At 43.7% G+C, this 17,917-nt stretch overlaps 1 protein-coding gene across 1 annotated transcript in view; it reads right to left on the reverse strand.

Annotated features, from left to right (window-relative positions):
• ANKRD28 (ankyrin repeat domain 28) overlaps nt 1–17,207 on the reverse strand; it is a 223,647-nt gene extending 206,440 nt beyond the window's left edge. The window contains exon 1 of the mRNA XM_077491375.1: nt 16,925–17,207. Coding sequence (XP_077347501.1) covers nt 16,925–16,951 — 27 coding nt within the window. The 5' untranslated portion in view covers nt 16,952–17,207. The remainder of the gene's footprint in view (nt 1–16,924) is intronic.
• Nucleotides 17,208–17,917: the final 710 nt, after the last annotated feature.

Genomic DNA, 17,917 nt, shown 5'->3' on the forward strand with positions numbered 1-17,917 from the left:
TTCCTGAAATCTAAGTTTCCGGCATGGGGCCTGCAGCAGTGAGTTTACTTTGTTCTTTTCCTGTATCAGCTGCTTCCAGCTATCAAAAATAGAAGACAGGAAGAGGAGAAAAGAAATGCTCCCAGAGAGAGTCCTTCTCTACCCTTGTTCACTTAGGCAGCATACAGGGACACACATGAATAAAGAATAAGGGCACTTTCACACTGAGGCGTCGGCAAAGCGCCGCTATTTTTAGTGGCGCTTTTCAGTCTCTTTTAACCCCCGCTAGCAGCCCGGAAAGGGTTAAAAGCACTGAAGTGGCACTTTTAAATCTTTTTGGCTGCTAAGACGGTAAAGCGCCACTAAAAAAATAGCGGCGCTTTACTGCCGATGCTGCAGCTCCTCAGTGTGAAAGTGCCCTTATTCTTTATTGATCTGAATAGGCAGGGGTGCTTTGGGAGAGGTGCATAAAGTCCCTCAAAGATGCTGCTTGCAGGACTTCAAGCTTTCTGCCAGCGCACCACTCCAGTGTGAAAGCGCTTGGGTTTTCACACTAGAGTGACAGGAGAGGCGCTTTACAGACGCTTTGCAATGCGCGCCCGCGGCGGCGCGCAGAGGGGAAGTAAACAGGAGGACGTCCAGGGACGGCCTCCCGGGAGTTAGCGTCCGCTCTGTAGCCCTCTTTCGGCAATAGGGCGGGCGCGAAGCAGTTAACAGTGCAGTGTTTTGGTGTACTGGCGGTACTTCACATGTATACTTTCTCTTTTTCACCTCGTTATATTACAACATCCTGGATCCGTCTGAGACCCTCCACTCCAAAATAAGTTTTTGGACAATTTGCATTGCATTTCCCCAAAACCTTAAGCCTGTTTGACCCCTGAGGGTCCAGCAACTCTGGTGAGTGGGGTCGCAAGAGGGGAGCACCACCTTAAAAAGGAAGCACATTTTTTTATTTTTTTTAAATTACTTTTTAATCACTTTTTTCATCAAATCACTATTGAAAGCACTTAAGTACTTTTTAGTGTGTCATATATTGTGATTTATGTTATTGTATTATAAATTGCCACAAGGTATCATATGTTAGAGCACTTTATTCCGCTAGCGCGGCTTATACTTTACAATTCATTTTTAAGGTTCTAGTACCTTTGCAACAGCAGCGTCGGTCTTATCACTTTATTATAAAAATCATTTTATTCCGCTAGCACCGTTTATAATTTTATCATTCTTCAGGTTTTAGTACCTTTGCAAACAGCAGCGGTCTTTTTTATTGCGTTACACTTTTTTTTTTTTTATTGAGTCACATTCTATGCCATTTAAGCACGGGGTTTTTTTTTTTTTTAAACTAAAACACAAAAAAAATAAAAAATAAAAAAACAAGTGATCTTGCTGCGAATCTGCCGCAGAGACCACTTAAAGAGAAACTCACACCGTTCCCGAAAATACCAGGGTTATGGCAGCTAGCCGCTGCCGTAACAGCGGTATTTTGCATCAAAAGTACCAACATATGGGTATTTGCCTGAAGTGGTTAAGCAGTATGAAACCCAAAATCAAACATATTGCAGCTGATAAAATTCTTAGATGTGATGGCTGCAGTCGTTTTCTCTTTTCTTTATTTTTATCTGGTGATCCAGCCAGTAAGTCTGTTTTTCAACAGAACAAGCTCTGCTGCAAATGTATCAGTAAGTGTGGTGAGACTAACCATTTACCATTGACAGAGGTGCTTACAATGATCAGCTTTTATTTGTTTATTCATGTAAAACAGGTTCCCAAACCAATTTGGCCTACTACCCTACTGAAATCTATCTTCTTTAAGTGAAAAACAAACAATGATGCAGTGACAAGTGTATGTTCTTTTATGTTTCTATAAGAGAAAGATGAAAGAAGATACTCACACTGCAGCTCCTGCACCCCCATGCTCTTGTTTGTGAGTCCTGTCATCCAGCCCAGAGCAGCAACCATAGCCCTGCCCTAGACATGAGCATGAGCATGCCATGATTAACATTCATTGGGGGGGGAGAGCTGTTTGCCAGGGGAGTAGCAGTTTGGGTAAGTAGAAGGGGTTTTTCCTCTCCCCTGGACAAAATTAGCACTTAACCCTTGCATTGTGGGGGGCAGTCCCACTTCAAGGGATTACATTTTATTTATTTTTTCAGAGTTGGGATTCATATCTGTCAGCAGACTTGACTACCGATTCGTTAGAACATGCATGTTGTGTGCTTATTTTGGATACTAAAGTAATTATGACTATGTTACACAACAGATGAAACATGTAAGAAGTTTGTCAAAACCATCTTCTCTTTTATGCTCCCACCACCTGCTTATGTTTATTCAATACTCCAATTGCACCCAAGTTGCTCAAACTGTAGCAGGGTGGATAAAATCAGAAAAATCTGATTGGATTATCATATTTATTTTAATAAATGCTTTAGTAGTAAAACTCTAATCTAAAGATACTTTTCTATTTAAGATACATTAATAATTTAGTTTATTCAGCATGAAATGGAGCTTAGTTATGTAGCACGAGGCTGTATAGTCCGCAATATTTACATTTTTGGTAAACAATCCAAGCTCTGCAAGCTGAGAACATGTACTACATTGGTGCATTTACACAATTTCACAGTAACCACGAGATTAAAAAAAGTTCAGAAATATTCCTTTATCCCATTTTTTTGAGAATCTATGTACACTACAAACTGTATGATTGAATTGGTTCTGATATCGCCGTATTACTAACCTGACAACTCATTCTAAATAGGAAACCTTAATTTTGTTTGTAAATATTAAAGATTCTAACTACTATCAAGAATAAGTCCTTACATTTAAAGAGCATTCATCATTTCAGATTCATCGTGGTAGCGCCTTTTCGCGCGTAACCACTCGCCTGCTGCCGGCACCTCCCTCACCTTGTTGTGTCACTGACGCATTACCAGTCATCCCATTAAAGTGAATGGGACTGTCGGTGAGCCAACAGCGGGTCAGAGGAGCCGCTGTGGGACAGAGATGACAGTTGCTCTTTAAAAATTATGGTTTAAATAGAGTTGATTTAAATCAAGCAGTTTTACTAGTAATTAAAATAAAATCCACCCTGCACTGCAATGAGAGCTGGAGTTTGGCTGGAGACTGACAATGCTGCTTTCACCCAGAGTAAATGCTAATACAGGAAGTGCGTGTTACTGGCCAGATCGCCAGGTGGAAACCAAGGGGGGCTTCAATTGATTTAAATATGCAGCCTCCAGGGCTGTCACATTTATCTAGCCTTTACTACCTAGGGAGCCACTGAACTGGATCAGGCATACTGCCGAAAAAGTCTCAAAATCTGATTCCTGTTGTGCATGCTTGTTACAGGTTAGTGACTAATCAGACACTGGAGCTTGGATCAGAAAGAAAGGTTGGAGATGCTGCATCTTAAAGTGGATGTAAACCCTCACATATACCCAGGAAAGGGAACAGCCTCAGATTATGCACAGGGATGAAACAAATCGCTCTACAGAAGTTTTATATGTATATCTGCTGTCTCTATATTTACATACTGTTTAGAAAGTGCACATTGTGTTAGATTTTCTCTTCCTTCCTGGTTAGCACTGCAGTGAAGCCTGAGCATACACCCGATTAGGAGGAAAGGCACACAACCCCTCTCCTCACAGGTAGAGACTTTCATCTCTGTGCCAATTTATAGCATACCCCCCCCCCCCCCCCCCCAACACAAAACTCAGGCTGCTTTTATCATGTGTGATGGAGAACTAGTCGGGAGTTTAGGCTGACAAACAGAAGGACTGAGCAAGAGACAGCTACGGGATATAGTGCTTTGAAGAGAGATAAAATACTGCAGATATATGTGCCCAGCTCAAATTTCATGAATCGGGTTTACATCCACTTTAATACAAAACAAGGCTGCTGCCACGTGTACAATATATATTCTTGTAGTTAACTTTCAGCAAAATTCCACTTTAAAGGATTCACAGATCATGTGCATCAATTACAATACAACAAAAGGCTCAGAAAAAGAAAAAAGTTGGACGCAGCTGCATGTTGTGGTCACAATGGCTTCGGAGCTCCTGCTATTTGTACAGCTCCAAAGCAAAAGTTTTGTAATGTTCTCGCATGTTATTGATGTCAGTGTACATTTTCAATCTAAAAAGGTACATAAAAAGCCGCAAACAATGTTTGCAATGTCAAAATGTGAAGATGAGAACAGTTCTATAAAGAATAATGGCACATTACTTATCACACATTTTACATACATTTAAAAAGTTCTTATAAAGCAGATGGGTGAATGCTCCCTCCCTAATGTAATGGTCACAGAGCTGAAGTATTATATTGTTTCTACAGTACCTGCAGGGCAACAAGTTAAAATTTAAACATTCTCCCTTGGGCACACTGAGAATGTGAAGATTCTGATACAGAAAACTATTTACAAAGTTAAAGTGGCTGTAAACCCCCTATATATACCGAGTGACGTGACTGGCCGCGGGTGATACACAGAGATTAAACAAATCCTCCTACATGAATTGTACCCGTTTATCTGCAGGATCTCTTCTCTACATCCATTCAAAATGCTGAATTTAAAGCCTGTCCGAGTTAAAAAAAAATAAAAATTTAAAAAAAAAAAGGGGGACGGGACTGAGAGCTGAAGTTACAATCCCAGTGCGATTTCTGAGAGCTGACTGGGGAAGAAGGGAGGAGGAACACACACCAACAGAGTTGAGGCTGTCAATCAACTGGAGTTCCCTCCCCTGTCTCCATTTTTCTCTTGGTGTCAGGAAAACTTGTCAGAAGTGATTCATGCCGATAGAGCAGGGATATGCAATTAGCGGACCTCCAGCTGTTTCAAAACTACAAGTCCCATCATGCCTCTGCCTCAGAGTGTCATGCTTGTGGCTGTCAGAGTCTCGCTATGCCTCATGGGACTTGTAGTTCAACAGCTGGAAGTCCGCTAATTGCATATCCCTGCGATAGAGAGATGAGGCAACAAAACAGAAAATCACACTTAGTGCTCTTAATTGAGACAGGTACACACAGAGGGATATACTTTGTGCATATTTCAGGTCTGAGGCTTACAACCACTTTAAGGCTGGATTCCCACATATGCAGTTTTAGTGCTTTTTGCAGATTTGCACTACAGTCCATTTAACATGGTTTCCTATGGAACACGACTGTAGTGCAAATCTGCAAAATGCAATAATAATGCATAGGTGGGAATCCAGCCCAATACTGAAGCTCAAGCATAAATCTCAGTGGTTTTTCCGGCTTGGTGAACCACAAGTGGTGTGTACAGCCAGCCATAGGAGCGAATTGGCTATAAGCACATATGCTCACGTAAACAACATTTTCTTGCAAAGGCTTTTATACAAACATACAACATATTTCCTGAAAGAGGAATGTGTGTTCTGCACATACATTATATCAGCATGCAAAGCAAAAGATGATATCCCTCAGTCATCGCATTCAGTTGTAGCACCAGAGCATGACTGACTATTTTGGGTCATAGCAATCAAGGAAATTGGTACCTCTGGATTGTTCTAAATTCTAAAGCCAAGATTTGCAACTTGTTGGCCCAATTGACACTTGAGCTTTTTGCAGATTGAAACTCCAAAAACTCTCATCCAAAACCCCATGGTTTTAAAACTGAGCCTGTTCACTCCTGAACGAAGGGTCGCCTGAAGCGCAAAATTTATGAGCTTCTTTGAAGCTACAAGCATTTTTTTTGGCCCCAATATGCTTCAATGAAAAACGTGCAAAAAGGTCCCTCTCTCTCATAACTAGATTTAGAAAAATAATTAGAATAAAAAAACAAAAACAACAAAAAAACCACCACACACAAAGTATTCAAGCTTTAGAAACTCACACAAATGCATTGTATTTTGAAGTACTATGCTACACCCCATGGATATTTCTTTATTAGATGATCATTTTGTATTCTTTTAACCATAGATACACTGTAAAAAAACAAAACAAAAAAAAGCATGCAAAAAAGGTGGAGACATTGCTTTAAAATGCCTACAACGATTTTCAAAAATCTGGTACAGCTGTGCATGGTAGCTGCTAACGTCAGTTTGTCCTATTAACCACTTGAAGACCAGGCCTTTTTTTTTTTTTTTTTTTAGCAGAGACCCTAAAGAATAAAAAAGGCAGTTGTTGCCATATTTTGTGTCACACTATTTGCACGGTAGTCTTTGAAAAAAAAAAAAAACGCCACACATCACACTACTTGCCGAATGGTTTGGCTGCGCAAATCGCCATACCAGTCCCTTTAAAGACTATAGCAGGCACCCGTGGTCAGAGGACACAATGCCGACCACCAGCGATCGCTCCACAGAGAGCCAGAGGGGGGAAATGGGTCACGGTAAAACAAACAAACAGATCCCCATTCTGACAGGGAAGTAGAGAGAGATCTGCTGTTCCTAGTGATCAGGAACAGAGCGCGCTCTCTCTCTACTCCCAGAGAACACATTTAACCCCTTGATCAACCACTAGTCTTAACCCCTTCCCTGCCAGTGATATTTATACAGTAATCAGTTGCTATTTTTAGCTCTGATTGCTGAATAAATGTCAATGGTGCCAAAAAATTAAAAAAAAAAAAAAAAAATTTTAAAATAAATCCCACCACACAGATTGCCGCCATTACTAGTAATAGAATAATAAAAATGCCATAAATCTATCCCCTATTTAACACTAACTTTTGCGCAAACCAATTATTGCAATTAATTATATATATATATATATATATATATATATATATATATATATATAAATAATTTTTCTACAAAACCTAGCTTCTTTGTTTATAGCGCAAAAAGATAAAAACCACAGGAGACGATCAATTACCACCAAAAGTATTTGTTTTTTTGTGGAAAAAATTTCTATTTGTGGAAAAAAAAAAAAAAAAGAAAAACACAAAAAACACCTAATTTTGGTTTGGGTACAGCTTCGCATGACCATGCAATTGTCAGTTAAAGCGACGCAGTGCCATATCGCAAAAAATGACCTAGTCATTAAGGGGGGGGGGGGGGGGATAAATTCTTCCAGAGCTGAAGTGGTTAAAGGGGTTGTAAAGGCATTAGGATAAAAAAAGCCTACTGTGAGCAGCAGCCCCCTTTACTACCTGAGGTTCCTGTGCCCAGCGATGTCTGAGTGTCTCAGCCATCCAGATTCTCCTTCCTGATTGTCTGAGGTACAGCAGTGGTGCCATTGACTCCCGCTGCTGTCAAAGTCAGCTAGCCAATCAAGGGAGAGAGGGTGCGGGGCTGGGTCAGGGCTCTGTCCGAAATGGACACAGGTAGCCGAGACTGCGCTGGGGAGCCCCCATAGCAAGCGGCTTGCTGTGGGGGCACTGAACAGGATCTAGGCTGCTCTGTGCCAATCCACTGCAAGTTTTATACTTATTAAAGTGATTGTAAAGGCTCATTCCCCCCCCCCCCCCCCAAATAAAAACAAAGAAAGGTTAGCCTAACTTTTTGTTTAATATGTAAGATTAAGGTTACCCAACATGTCATACTTTAAAATTGTGCACACTTGTGGAATGGTGATAAACTACGGTACCTAAAAATCACCATTGGCAATGCGTTAAGTTTTAACGGTTACCAGTTTAGAGTTAGAGAAAGTCTTGTGCTAGAATTATTGCTCTAGCTCGAACGATTGTGGCGATACCTCACATGTGTGGTTTGAACGCCGTTTATATTTGCAGGCACAACTTATATATGTGTTCACTTCTGACAGTAAGGGCCAGTTCAAACTTGTGCTATGCCAGACATTGCATTAAATTCGCAGCGCACTACTGTTCACATTACATGCGATGTCTGTGCGGTGTGATATCAGCCATACAGATAGTATGGCTGATATCTCACCGCATTCGGTCCAAACACACACAGGACTCCTTTTTCTGTACGGACCAGAATAGGATCACATGTGTCTTCACACATATGCGATCCGATTCATGTCCAAACTGTCAGTTCGCAGTGTAATACGCGATCTGTAATGGGGGTGGCATTAACATATGACACTCCCCAGCAGTTTGCAGTGGTGGCAGTGCTTAATATCTACCGCTGCCCTCCGTGCCGCCGTCCCCCTCTCTTCTCCCCCTCCGTGCCGCCGCCCCCCTCTCTTCTCCCCCTCCGTGCCGCCGCCCCCCTCTCTTCTCCCCCTCCGTGCCGCCGTCCCTAGGGGTGCAACGGATCGTCACCGATCCGTGATCTGAGCGCATATGCCGCGGAGCGGTCCGTGGTCTCGGCCTTAGGAGAGGCCGTGGCTTCGGCCTAGCTCCGAAGCGGCGGCCATCTTTCTACACCCAGGCGTTTACAATGTGAGCGCTCCGATGGAGCGATCCCTTGTAAACAAACCGGCGTCATGACATGATGCCGGTTTCTCTCTCCCCTCTCTGTACTGATCTGTGCAGTGGAGGGGAGAGGTTGGATGGAAGCAGCCATACCTCCATGCCCGCCAATACTCTGCCGGTTATCCAAAGGATTAATTAGCTAATCAAAAAAACCGCACTAGATTCATAAAAAAATAATCGGATAGTCGTTGACTAATCGAAAAAAATAAATCGATAGATTAGTCGACAGACAAATTAATCGTTAGTTGCAGCTCTACTGCTGTGCGTGTCGGGTGTGATGCGGGAACCCACAGTGGATTTGCAGGGTTTTCGCATCGCACAATTGTGAACCGGCACTCACAGTCAGTGACAGGTACTCTACAAGACTCCAAACCCCTCTGCACTTGAAAGTATTCAAAACTAAAAGATCAGCGTTTTTGAATACTGGCACCGTTGGTTCCTGATTAAACCAGAAGTCATGTCGATACTTTCGGGTTACCATAGCCGAGACCAACTCAAAGCAGATTCTGTGCCGGCTGGTCGCTCGGGTCTCCCTTTGGGGCAGGAGAGCGGAAGGTCCCCTCCCGCTGCTTGTAACAACCAAGCAGCTGCTTAGCCTTTTGGATTGTTATTACGAAAGAGCCGGCCGTCGGATGTAAAACAAAAAAAAAAAAAAAAATAAACACAAGCAAACAAAAAAAAAAAAAAAAAAAAACCCACAGAGGCGATCAAATACCACCAAAAGAAAAAAAAAAAAAAATACGCAAACACCGGTTTTCACGTATATTAAAACACACCAACTCAGGATTCATATTTCTATTGTCTCATTTGTGAAACTGGATTCCATTTCAATGCACTGGGCTACTGAACTTTGCATATGTCTCTCAATGGTGCAAGGCAGCTACATAGATAGTATGTGGTAACAAAACGCAGCAAAAACGGAACACACATGCCCCTATTTAAAGGTTAAGTATAAAAAAATAAAAAAAAAATAAAAAAGGACTGGACTGCATTAAAAAAGCACCAAAAATCATGCATGCAGAAAAGCATCCGGACTGCGTTTCTATGGTGTGAACTGGCCGTCCGGGTCCTATCACGCAAGCGCTCAGTCTGGATCCATCTGCCAGTTTTTAAGACAGATCCAGGCTGAAGCACAATGTATGTCTAAATACATTTACATAGATGGATGTAAATGGCTGGTGTATTTTCATCCATTGCGTTCATGTCTTTTAGGCAAGAAAAAATTTTGTTTATACATTTTTCTTCCATTTCTATTTTCTTCAACGATTAAATAAAAAAAAAATATTATATATATATATATATATATATATATATATATATATATATATATATATATATATATATATATATATATATATATATATATATATATATATATATATAAAAAATAGACAAGTAAAAACAAAATAAAAAAAATAAATAAAAAAAAATGGATGTGCAAACTAATGTAATCTGAATAAGTATTCAACAGTTTTTTCTTAGTTCAAAATGTAAATGAACTGAACTGATGACACCCTCCTTACAGGACCCCAAGGTTTCTTGCTTTCTAACTGCTGTGTATCCCACTGACCCAGGAGGGACAGGCACAGTGTTCAGCCTGCAGCCTTCAACCTGTCAAAGTCTATGGCAGGCTGCAGCTGGATGAGGTTGAACACTGTACCGAGTGATACCTGAATTTAGGGCTCTATGCATTCAGGGACAAATGCACGGAATGCAAGTGTTCAATGGGTCCCTAAACTAGTACAGTGTTCACCCTGTCCTGTCAGCTTGCTATAGACTGAGTCTGCAGACAGCAGAGCTGGATAGTGCACCTGTCCCTCCTGGGCACACTAAAATGCTGGAAGGGATGCACAGCAATTAGATGACCTTATGCTCAAGATATATAGTAGCATTTTGTAACAGCGATTCATTTGTCAGATCGCTGCTACAAAATGCTACTGCCAGCAAACAGTGATTTATAACTATTGAATGAATTTCTAGAGTTGATGCCAATTTGCTACAGCACTGGGTTGCGGTCTACTACAAAACTGACCTCCTTTAGCGATTTGTAGCTAAAACTGCCCACGCATGGATCGAAATTCAGCCAGTTCAGGGGGGGCCAGCCAAATTTCGCTCCATGTACGGCCACTGTGTACCACAGTTGTCGAGTCAATCAGATCTGCAAGTAATAGACTGCAGTGCTGATCTGTATATTCTGACAACGGGGAAGACAAACTGATGCATCAAAACCGTGGACCTTTAGCATAGATAAGAGCCTAAAAATGTTCCGAGTAGCAATAGCTCAGCATTTAGAAATTAAAGTGTTACTAAAGCCTAAACATTTTTACTTTAATGCATTCCTTGGATTAAGGTAATGTTTAGACATCAGCATCCCTCCTCCCCCCCCCCCGCCCCCCCCCTCCTTTTACTTATCCGAGCCCTTATTTCGATCCAGCGCTGTGCATGTCTGCAGTTCGGCCCCTTTCACACTGGGACGGTTTTCAGGTGTTACAGCGCTAAAAATAGCGCCTGAAAAACCGGCCCCTTTCACTCCAGTTTGAAAGCCGGTGTTCTGCCGTATAGTGTTTGGCCATCAAATAGTGTCCGCCCCGTACTGCGCATGTGCAGTACGGAGCAGACGAAGCTTCAGAAAATCTCCGAAGCTGAACGGCGCCTGCGCCGTGAGTGGAGGTGGTAGCCCCACCATCCAAGCGGACATAGGGTTGTGAATATTAGAGGGCCCCTCGCGGGCGAGCTTCGCTCGCCTCGCTGCGCTGGGCTCTTTTTTATTCCTACTCCATGTCCACTTGGATGGTGGGGCTAGAACCTGGACTCACGGCGCAGGCGCCGTTCATCCTCGGCAATTTTCGGAATCTGTGTTGCTGTGTATTGCGCATGCGCAGTACGCAGCGGACACTATCGGATGGAGGACGTTATATGTCAAGACACCGGAGGGCTTTCACACTAAAGCGGTGCGCTGGCAGGACGGTGAAAAAAGTCCTGCTAGCCGCATCTTTGGAGCGGTGAAGGAGCGGTGTATCCACCGCTCCTACCCATTGAAATCAATGGGACAGCACGGCAATACTGCCCGCAAAGCGGCGCTGCAGCGGCGCTTTGCGGGTGGTTTTAACCCTTTTTCGGCCTCTAGCGGGGATTAATACCACCCCGCTAGCGCTCGCAGACTGCCGCTAAGACGACGGTAAAGCGCCGCTTAAAATAGCGGCGCTTTACCGCCAACGCCCACACCGCCCCAGTGTGAAAGGGGGGGGGGTTCTTCTCTCCCGTTACTTCCATGTCTCACTGGGTTTGCTGCGGCACCGGGAGCCATTGGCTCTCCCTGCTGTCAATCAAAGCCAGTGACAAGGGAGTGGGAGGCGGAGGGGGCCCGAGTCCCACTGTCTGTACAATGGATGCAGCAGCGGGGCTCAGGAGTGGGCAAGCACAAGTGCCCCATGGCTTCCTGTAGGGGCACTAGACAGGAGGAGCTAGGAACACTGGCGGGCGACACGAGAGGTTTGGGGCTGATCTGTGCAATTCCACGGCACAGAGCAGACAAGTATAGGAGAGCTTTATTAAAACAAATTTTAGGTGCCATACTATCTCTGCAGTGTCCAGAGAATTGAAAACCAAAATATAGTTTCCACATAAAATGATTACACAACTTATAATACAAAGCACTTCGAAATAGAAATGTAAATATTCTACTTCACAATTTGAATTTGCTGCCTAGTAAAGAAAAAATAAAATAAATAAAAACGCAGTTGCACAGTACTTACACCTATGGATTTACAACAATATTCTGACAGATGGTTACCAGAACACCCATGGAAGAAATGTGCATATATACATAACATCAGACTTCATACCACTTGAGCAAACAGCTACCACTAGAGAGGAACTGCTGGCTACATAGCAGAGAAGCTAAATATAAACCAATAAAATGTGCAGGGATCACATTTGTAAATAATGGAGGTAGAAGCAGTCAGACAGGTCTCAAAGGGAGGTGAAGTATTGGCACGGAAATGGTGCACACATCCAGGAGACTCAAAGTGGAAATGCACCTGTTATGTCACATGCAAAACAAAACAGGTAGGAACCTGAATAGAAATACTCCAAACAGAGAACACACTCCAAGGACAAGAAAGAAATTGGATTACATCGGTCACATAACATTCAGGCAAAACATAATGCTGCATTTATTAGATTTTTTTTTGCAAACAATACTCTTTAGGCAAGAACTATAACAGGCCGGCGGCAAACACAAAATGCGTATACTTATGCAAACAAAAATGGAACCAGTTATAATACGCAGAGTTAGTGTGAACATCATTTCAATATACCACTATTAAAGAAAAAAAAAAAAAAAAAAAAAAAAAAAAAAAAAGGCAAGCTCACCCAATTCTGTCCCCTTCATTTCATCCTGAAATAAATGTGAGAGTCTCACTTGTCACCAAGAGGCAGCGATGCAGGCCAGGCGTAAACCTCCGCTATATTTACACGCACGTTTATGCATGCTGTGACGACAATCACTAAAAACAATATGTAAATGAGATGACTCCACAGACCCAACAGGAACAGGCAGCCCACTCAGGAGCGTCACCGGACATGGATTTCAGCGGCTAAGGAGAGCTCCCTTTAGAACCAACGTACACGCTAGCAATAGCATAATCACGCGTGCTTCATAAATGATGATGACGATTATAATCAATAATGATCAGAGCAAGTCTAAGTCAGAAAAATATAAACGTAGCACATCAATGATCAAATCAGTCACATATCAACCTGTACACAATTATATGAACAGTATGATTGAATAGACAAAGATAAATGAACATGGCTAGGTGTTCAATATTATGTACAACAGAGCTCTGACTAGGGGAGGGAAAGACCAGGACAAAGCTGCAGTGTTCATAAGCCAACAAGCCAAGGGCTGTGTTCACACACAGACTGACTGCTTTTTGTGCTTGTTCCATGTGCATCTGTCAGCTGTTTTCAGGCCTGAGCATTTTTGTTTTGCCAACAGAAAATATTTACTAGAAGGCGAGGCAAAACAAAAAACAAAAAAAAACACACATGTTTTCAGGCCCTCGCACTGAAGTTGATATGAATCACAAACACATGACCCAACAATTGACCTGTTGCTAGCCACACAACACATATGCATTGGCATAAGGGCATGTTTTAAACATCCACATATACACACACACACACACGTCACTGGGCAGCCAATGTTTCTGTGCTGAGAGTGCACTCACTACATGCTACAAGTACAGAGACCAAGCTGTCAAACAGCTCTCAGTCCCCCAGTAATGTTCAGTAGCTAGCAGAACCATGTGACCACTTCAACAGCCAATCACAATGGTTATCGATCATTTCCACCCTCCAGGCATACAAACTCCAATAAAAGGGGTGGGAGGTGGTGTTAAGGTGCTTGTGTACATTTTCAAATTACATGACACTCAACAGTCAACGGGAACTTCTAGAAAAGCATCGTTCTGCAGTGTCTTTATTGCCCAGTCACAGGCTGGGGGAGGGACAGCCCCTACAATTGTTTGGCTGACCATACATGAACCAACAAGCCGATAAACAAAAAAACAATAAAAAAAAAAAAAAAAAAGGAAGGGCTGATCCGCTTTACCTGCCTCCTCTCACCAATGCAGCATTGTCCATTCTGCATGCAGCATCACTCTCGCAGGTACCTGGTTTTGAACAGTACCCATTGATGGATGGCATGAAGATGGCAGGCCCATTTAGAGAGTGCAGTGCGACTCGTATGCACAGTAGAAATCCAGCTGTGAAGCCAGAAGACTGCACCTGAGCCGATTAAAGAATTGGTTCAGGTGCAGTCATCGCTGGATGCCTGGACAGGCAAGTGTCCTTATATTAAAAGTTGGCAGCTACAGTATTTGTAGCTGCTGACTTAATCCCCTCCCCCCCCCCCCCCCCCAGACTGGAGCTCCTCTTTAAGATGTAAACTAAAAATACATTGGTATGAAGCAGGTATGAAGTGGATATATGTCTTTTCTGCTGCAGTTTATACATTTCTCTCTTCTGTACCTGACACTCCACACACACACACACACACACACACACACACACACTATAATCAGATTGTAATCTCTGGTGGATCTTTACACCTACCAACAAGTATGTGGTGGAGAGACCTCCCACACATTGATTGCATGGTTAAAGCCCGGTACACACGTAAAGTTTTTTTTTTTTATATTCATCCCATCATGCTAAACTGACAGATAGCCCTACCAACACAACTGATGTTAGTGCAGTGATGTCCCCTGCTGTGCCTTTGCGTTTTGACAGGGGGACTGCCATTGGCTGTAAGTACTGATCAGATACTGGTCTTCCAGTATGTCCTTTTGACAAAAGCCAGTCTTTAGACCAGCTTAAGGACAGCTGTACACTAACCAAATGTCAACGGATTCCTGATTAACCAGCAGATATTAAAAAGAGACATATGGCCAATGTTTCTTTGGCTGCATTTCTCCAATGGATCACAGGAGTGCTGTTCATTCTGCACTTCTGTGCCCTAATTTTAAGCAGAGAGTGGGCTGAAGCCCACTGTTGGCTGACATCACAGAGCCGGTGCAAACTTAGAAAAAATCACGACTGGACAGGTACCAGGCTCAGCCTTTCGGCTCCCCGCACCCACCCCCTCCACAGCCCAGCAGACAGTGGTGACAGTCACCAGCTCTCTGTCCCGAGAGCCAACCGTTGCATGCATCCACCTAGGTAAGTATTATTTTAAAGTAGGAGTAAACTCCCATGTAAAATTATTACCTATAGGTAAACCTAGAATAAGGCTTACCTATAGGAACAGTAAATATCTCATAAACATGCACTGTTTAAGAGATATTTACTTTAGATGCAGCCGGTGACATCACTGGCACATGTGCTCTGAAGGAACAGAATACCTGTGCCATTCCTTCAGAGCCATGCTGTAAACAGTGACTAACATGCAGGATTGGCGTAATCCCCAGCTCAGCCACTCATATCGCCGAAGCCTGCGAACCTGGAAAGAAGACAACTGGGTGAAGATGGAAGTGCCTTCAGCGGTGACAGAATGCCGCTGGAGGGCTTCATTTTCAGGTAAATGTGTCAATGTGCTAGTATGACATGCACACTAGCACAATATGACAAAGTAATTGTAAAGTCTCATTTGTTTTTCATAAAAAAAAACGTTATACTTACCTGTTTTGTGTAGTGGTGTTGCACAGAGGAGCCCAGACCCCCCTCCTCTTGGGTCCGTCTTTGGTTCTCCTCCCTCCTCTCGAGTGCCCCCGCAGCAAGCAAATTGCTATGGGGGCACCTGAGCTGCAGCCCTGCCCCCTTTCTCTCCTCATGGGCAGACTTTGACAGCAGAAGGAGCTAATGATGAAGGAGCTAATGAAGTCAATAAGGAGGGGAGTCCCGGGTAGCCAAGACACTGTTGCAACATCGCTGGATCTAGATGGGGCTCGAGCAAGTATTAGGGAGGCTGCTGCACACAGAAGTTTTTTTTTTTTTTTTTTCAAAGGGTAAATCCACCTTTACATAAAATCTGCAAGGTGAAGTTACATTGGACCTCCTCCCTATTCCGCTGTACCCAGGTCCCGCGATTACCCGCTATGAGGCATTAGGTCACCGGTCAGATTTGAAATCCTTGCGATGCATATCCTAAAAAAGTTATGTACTGTATAGGGGGGATTACAATTGGTCAGCGCTGACACGTGGATGATGCCAACCAAACAGGACCCACCTGGGGGGGGGGAGAGAGAGAAGAGAGATCCGCTGGGATTTCAAATCCCTGGAGCGGCAAAGCAGTTACCCGATGTCTTACAGGGAGGGTTGTGAGAGAGAATAGGGCGGGGGTCCAGTGTAAGTTCACCTTACAGATTTTAACAAAAAAAAAAAAAAAAAAAAAAAAAAAAAACACACAACCCAAACACACAAACCTGAACTTCTCTTATAAGTCCATGTGTATCCAGCCTTTGGTAGGTCCTCCGACTGTATAGTTTTGGGGGGAAAAAAATAAATATCTAAAAAGGTTATTGTATGACATTGCAAGACATAGGGTGCCCCCAAATCCCTACTCACACCTTTACTCTGCAGGAACTGCGTATAATAAAACGTGGGCATTTTTGTCATGCAAAAAAGAAAAAAAAAAAAAAAAAACACATTACAAAAACGTGAGGCTCATTGCAAAATATATTATATATATATATATATATATATATGCGCAGGAGCTACTTTGTCGCACGTAGGTCAGTCCATTCAGGTAAATAAGCGGACTGATGCGGTTGTGCAAAAAAAAAAAAAATAATAATAAAACACATGGATGCGTGTCACACAGGTGTGAACAGGGCCTGAGGTAGCTGACAGAAGAAGGCCCAGCCCCCACACACCATCTATGTCTCATAATACACAGTGATCACCTGACATAGAATAACATGAGAAGAGCTCATCATATAGAAATCTGGTATTGCAGGCAGTGAAATGTCTATAGACATATATTACACATTATATATGACATACACACAGGTGAGGTCACGTGATGTACACACACCGCAGTGACACAGCCATGGCCGGCAGGCCCCTGACTGACACACAGCGGGGTAACCTGGGCCGCCTCGGTCTCACCTGCTCCCGCAGCTTGAGGAACACCATGGTGCGCAGAGCGGTGATGTCTGTCAGGCTTCTTCCTCCTCCTCCCCCCGCCTCATACAGCTCGTCCAGCCTCGGGGCTGCCAGCGGCCGGCCTGTGCCCACAGGGCGAGCAATGGAGGCTGGAAGAAGCAGCGGATACACTCTCCTCCTCCTCCCCCCTTCTCGGTGCGCCGTCTCCTTCCTTGCAAATTCAACCACACACACAGTGCAGCCCCCTCCAGGACCCCCTCCTTCCTGAGCGTAACCGCCAAACCCCGCACACGCTCAGCGCTGATTCGCTGCCGGGAGGGGGGCGTAGCTCTCTGACCGCTCACGTCATCTTGAGAAGCCAAAAAAGGGGGAGGTGGCTATGGAACGCGCCGTAGAACGTCTGCCCGGTGCGCGCGCGAGCACGTGACCTCTATTTGGTTCCCGAGCCGTTTGTCGCTCAGTGTTGGTTTCAGTCACTCAGTGTTGGTTTCAATCGCGCGACATAAGAGTCGCGCATGTGTAGGCGGAGCACGTGCTGCACGCGTTCCTTGACGTTGCCGAGTGACGGGTTTTAGAATGCCCGCCTCTGACAGCTCGTGAGAGGTGGGCGGGGCATAGCAGGTGAGCGGTCAGTGCCAGGTAGCAGCGTGTGCCAAGTAGCATTGAGCTCTAGCAGACTGAACAGGTCCTACAAGATGGCACCGAGTGACTTACAACCAACTTTATTAGAAATGTGTACCTCGTCCTCTCTGCTCATGGAGTTTCTGGCTTTCAGCGCTGTCTCACTTTGAATGCCAATTGCGTGGTCATGCAGCATTGTAATATCACATTTTTATCTTTTTTTATTTTTAAACATTGCTTTTTTTTTGGTAGTATTTAACCACTGACCTCCAGAAGGTTTACCCCCCCCCCCCCTTCATGACCAGGCCATTTTTTGCAATCTGGCACTGTGTTATTTTAACTGAGAATTGTGCAGTCATGCAACACTGTAACCAT

Source organism: Lithobates pipiens, unplaced genomic scaffold (assembly GCF_037356315.1).
Source record: "Lithobates pipiens isolate NorthernLeopardFrog02 unplaced genomic scaffold, aLitPip1_a1.2 Scaffold_19, whole genome shotgun sequence".
Lineage (NCBI taxonomy): Eukaryota > Metazoa > Chordata > Amphibia > Anura > Ranidae > Lithobates > Lithobates pipiens.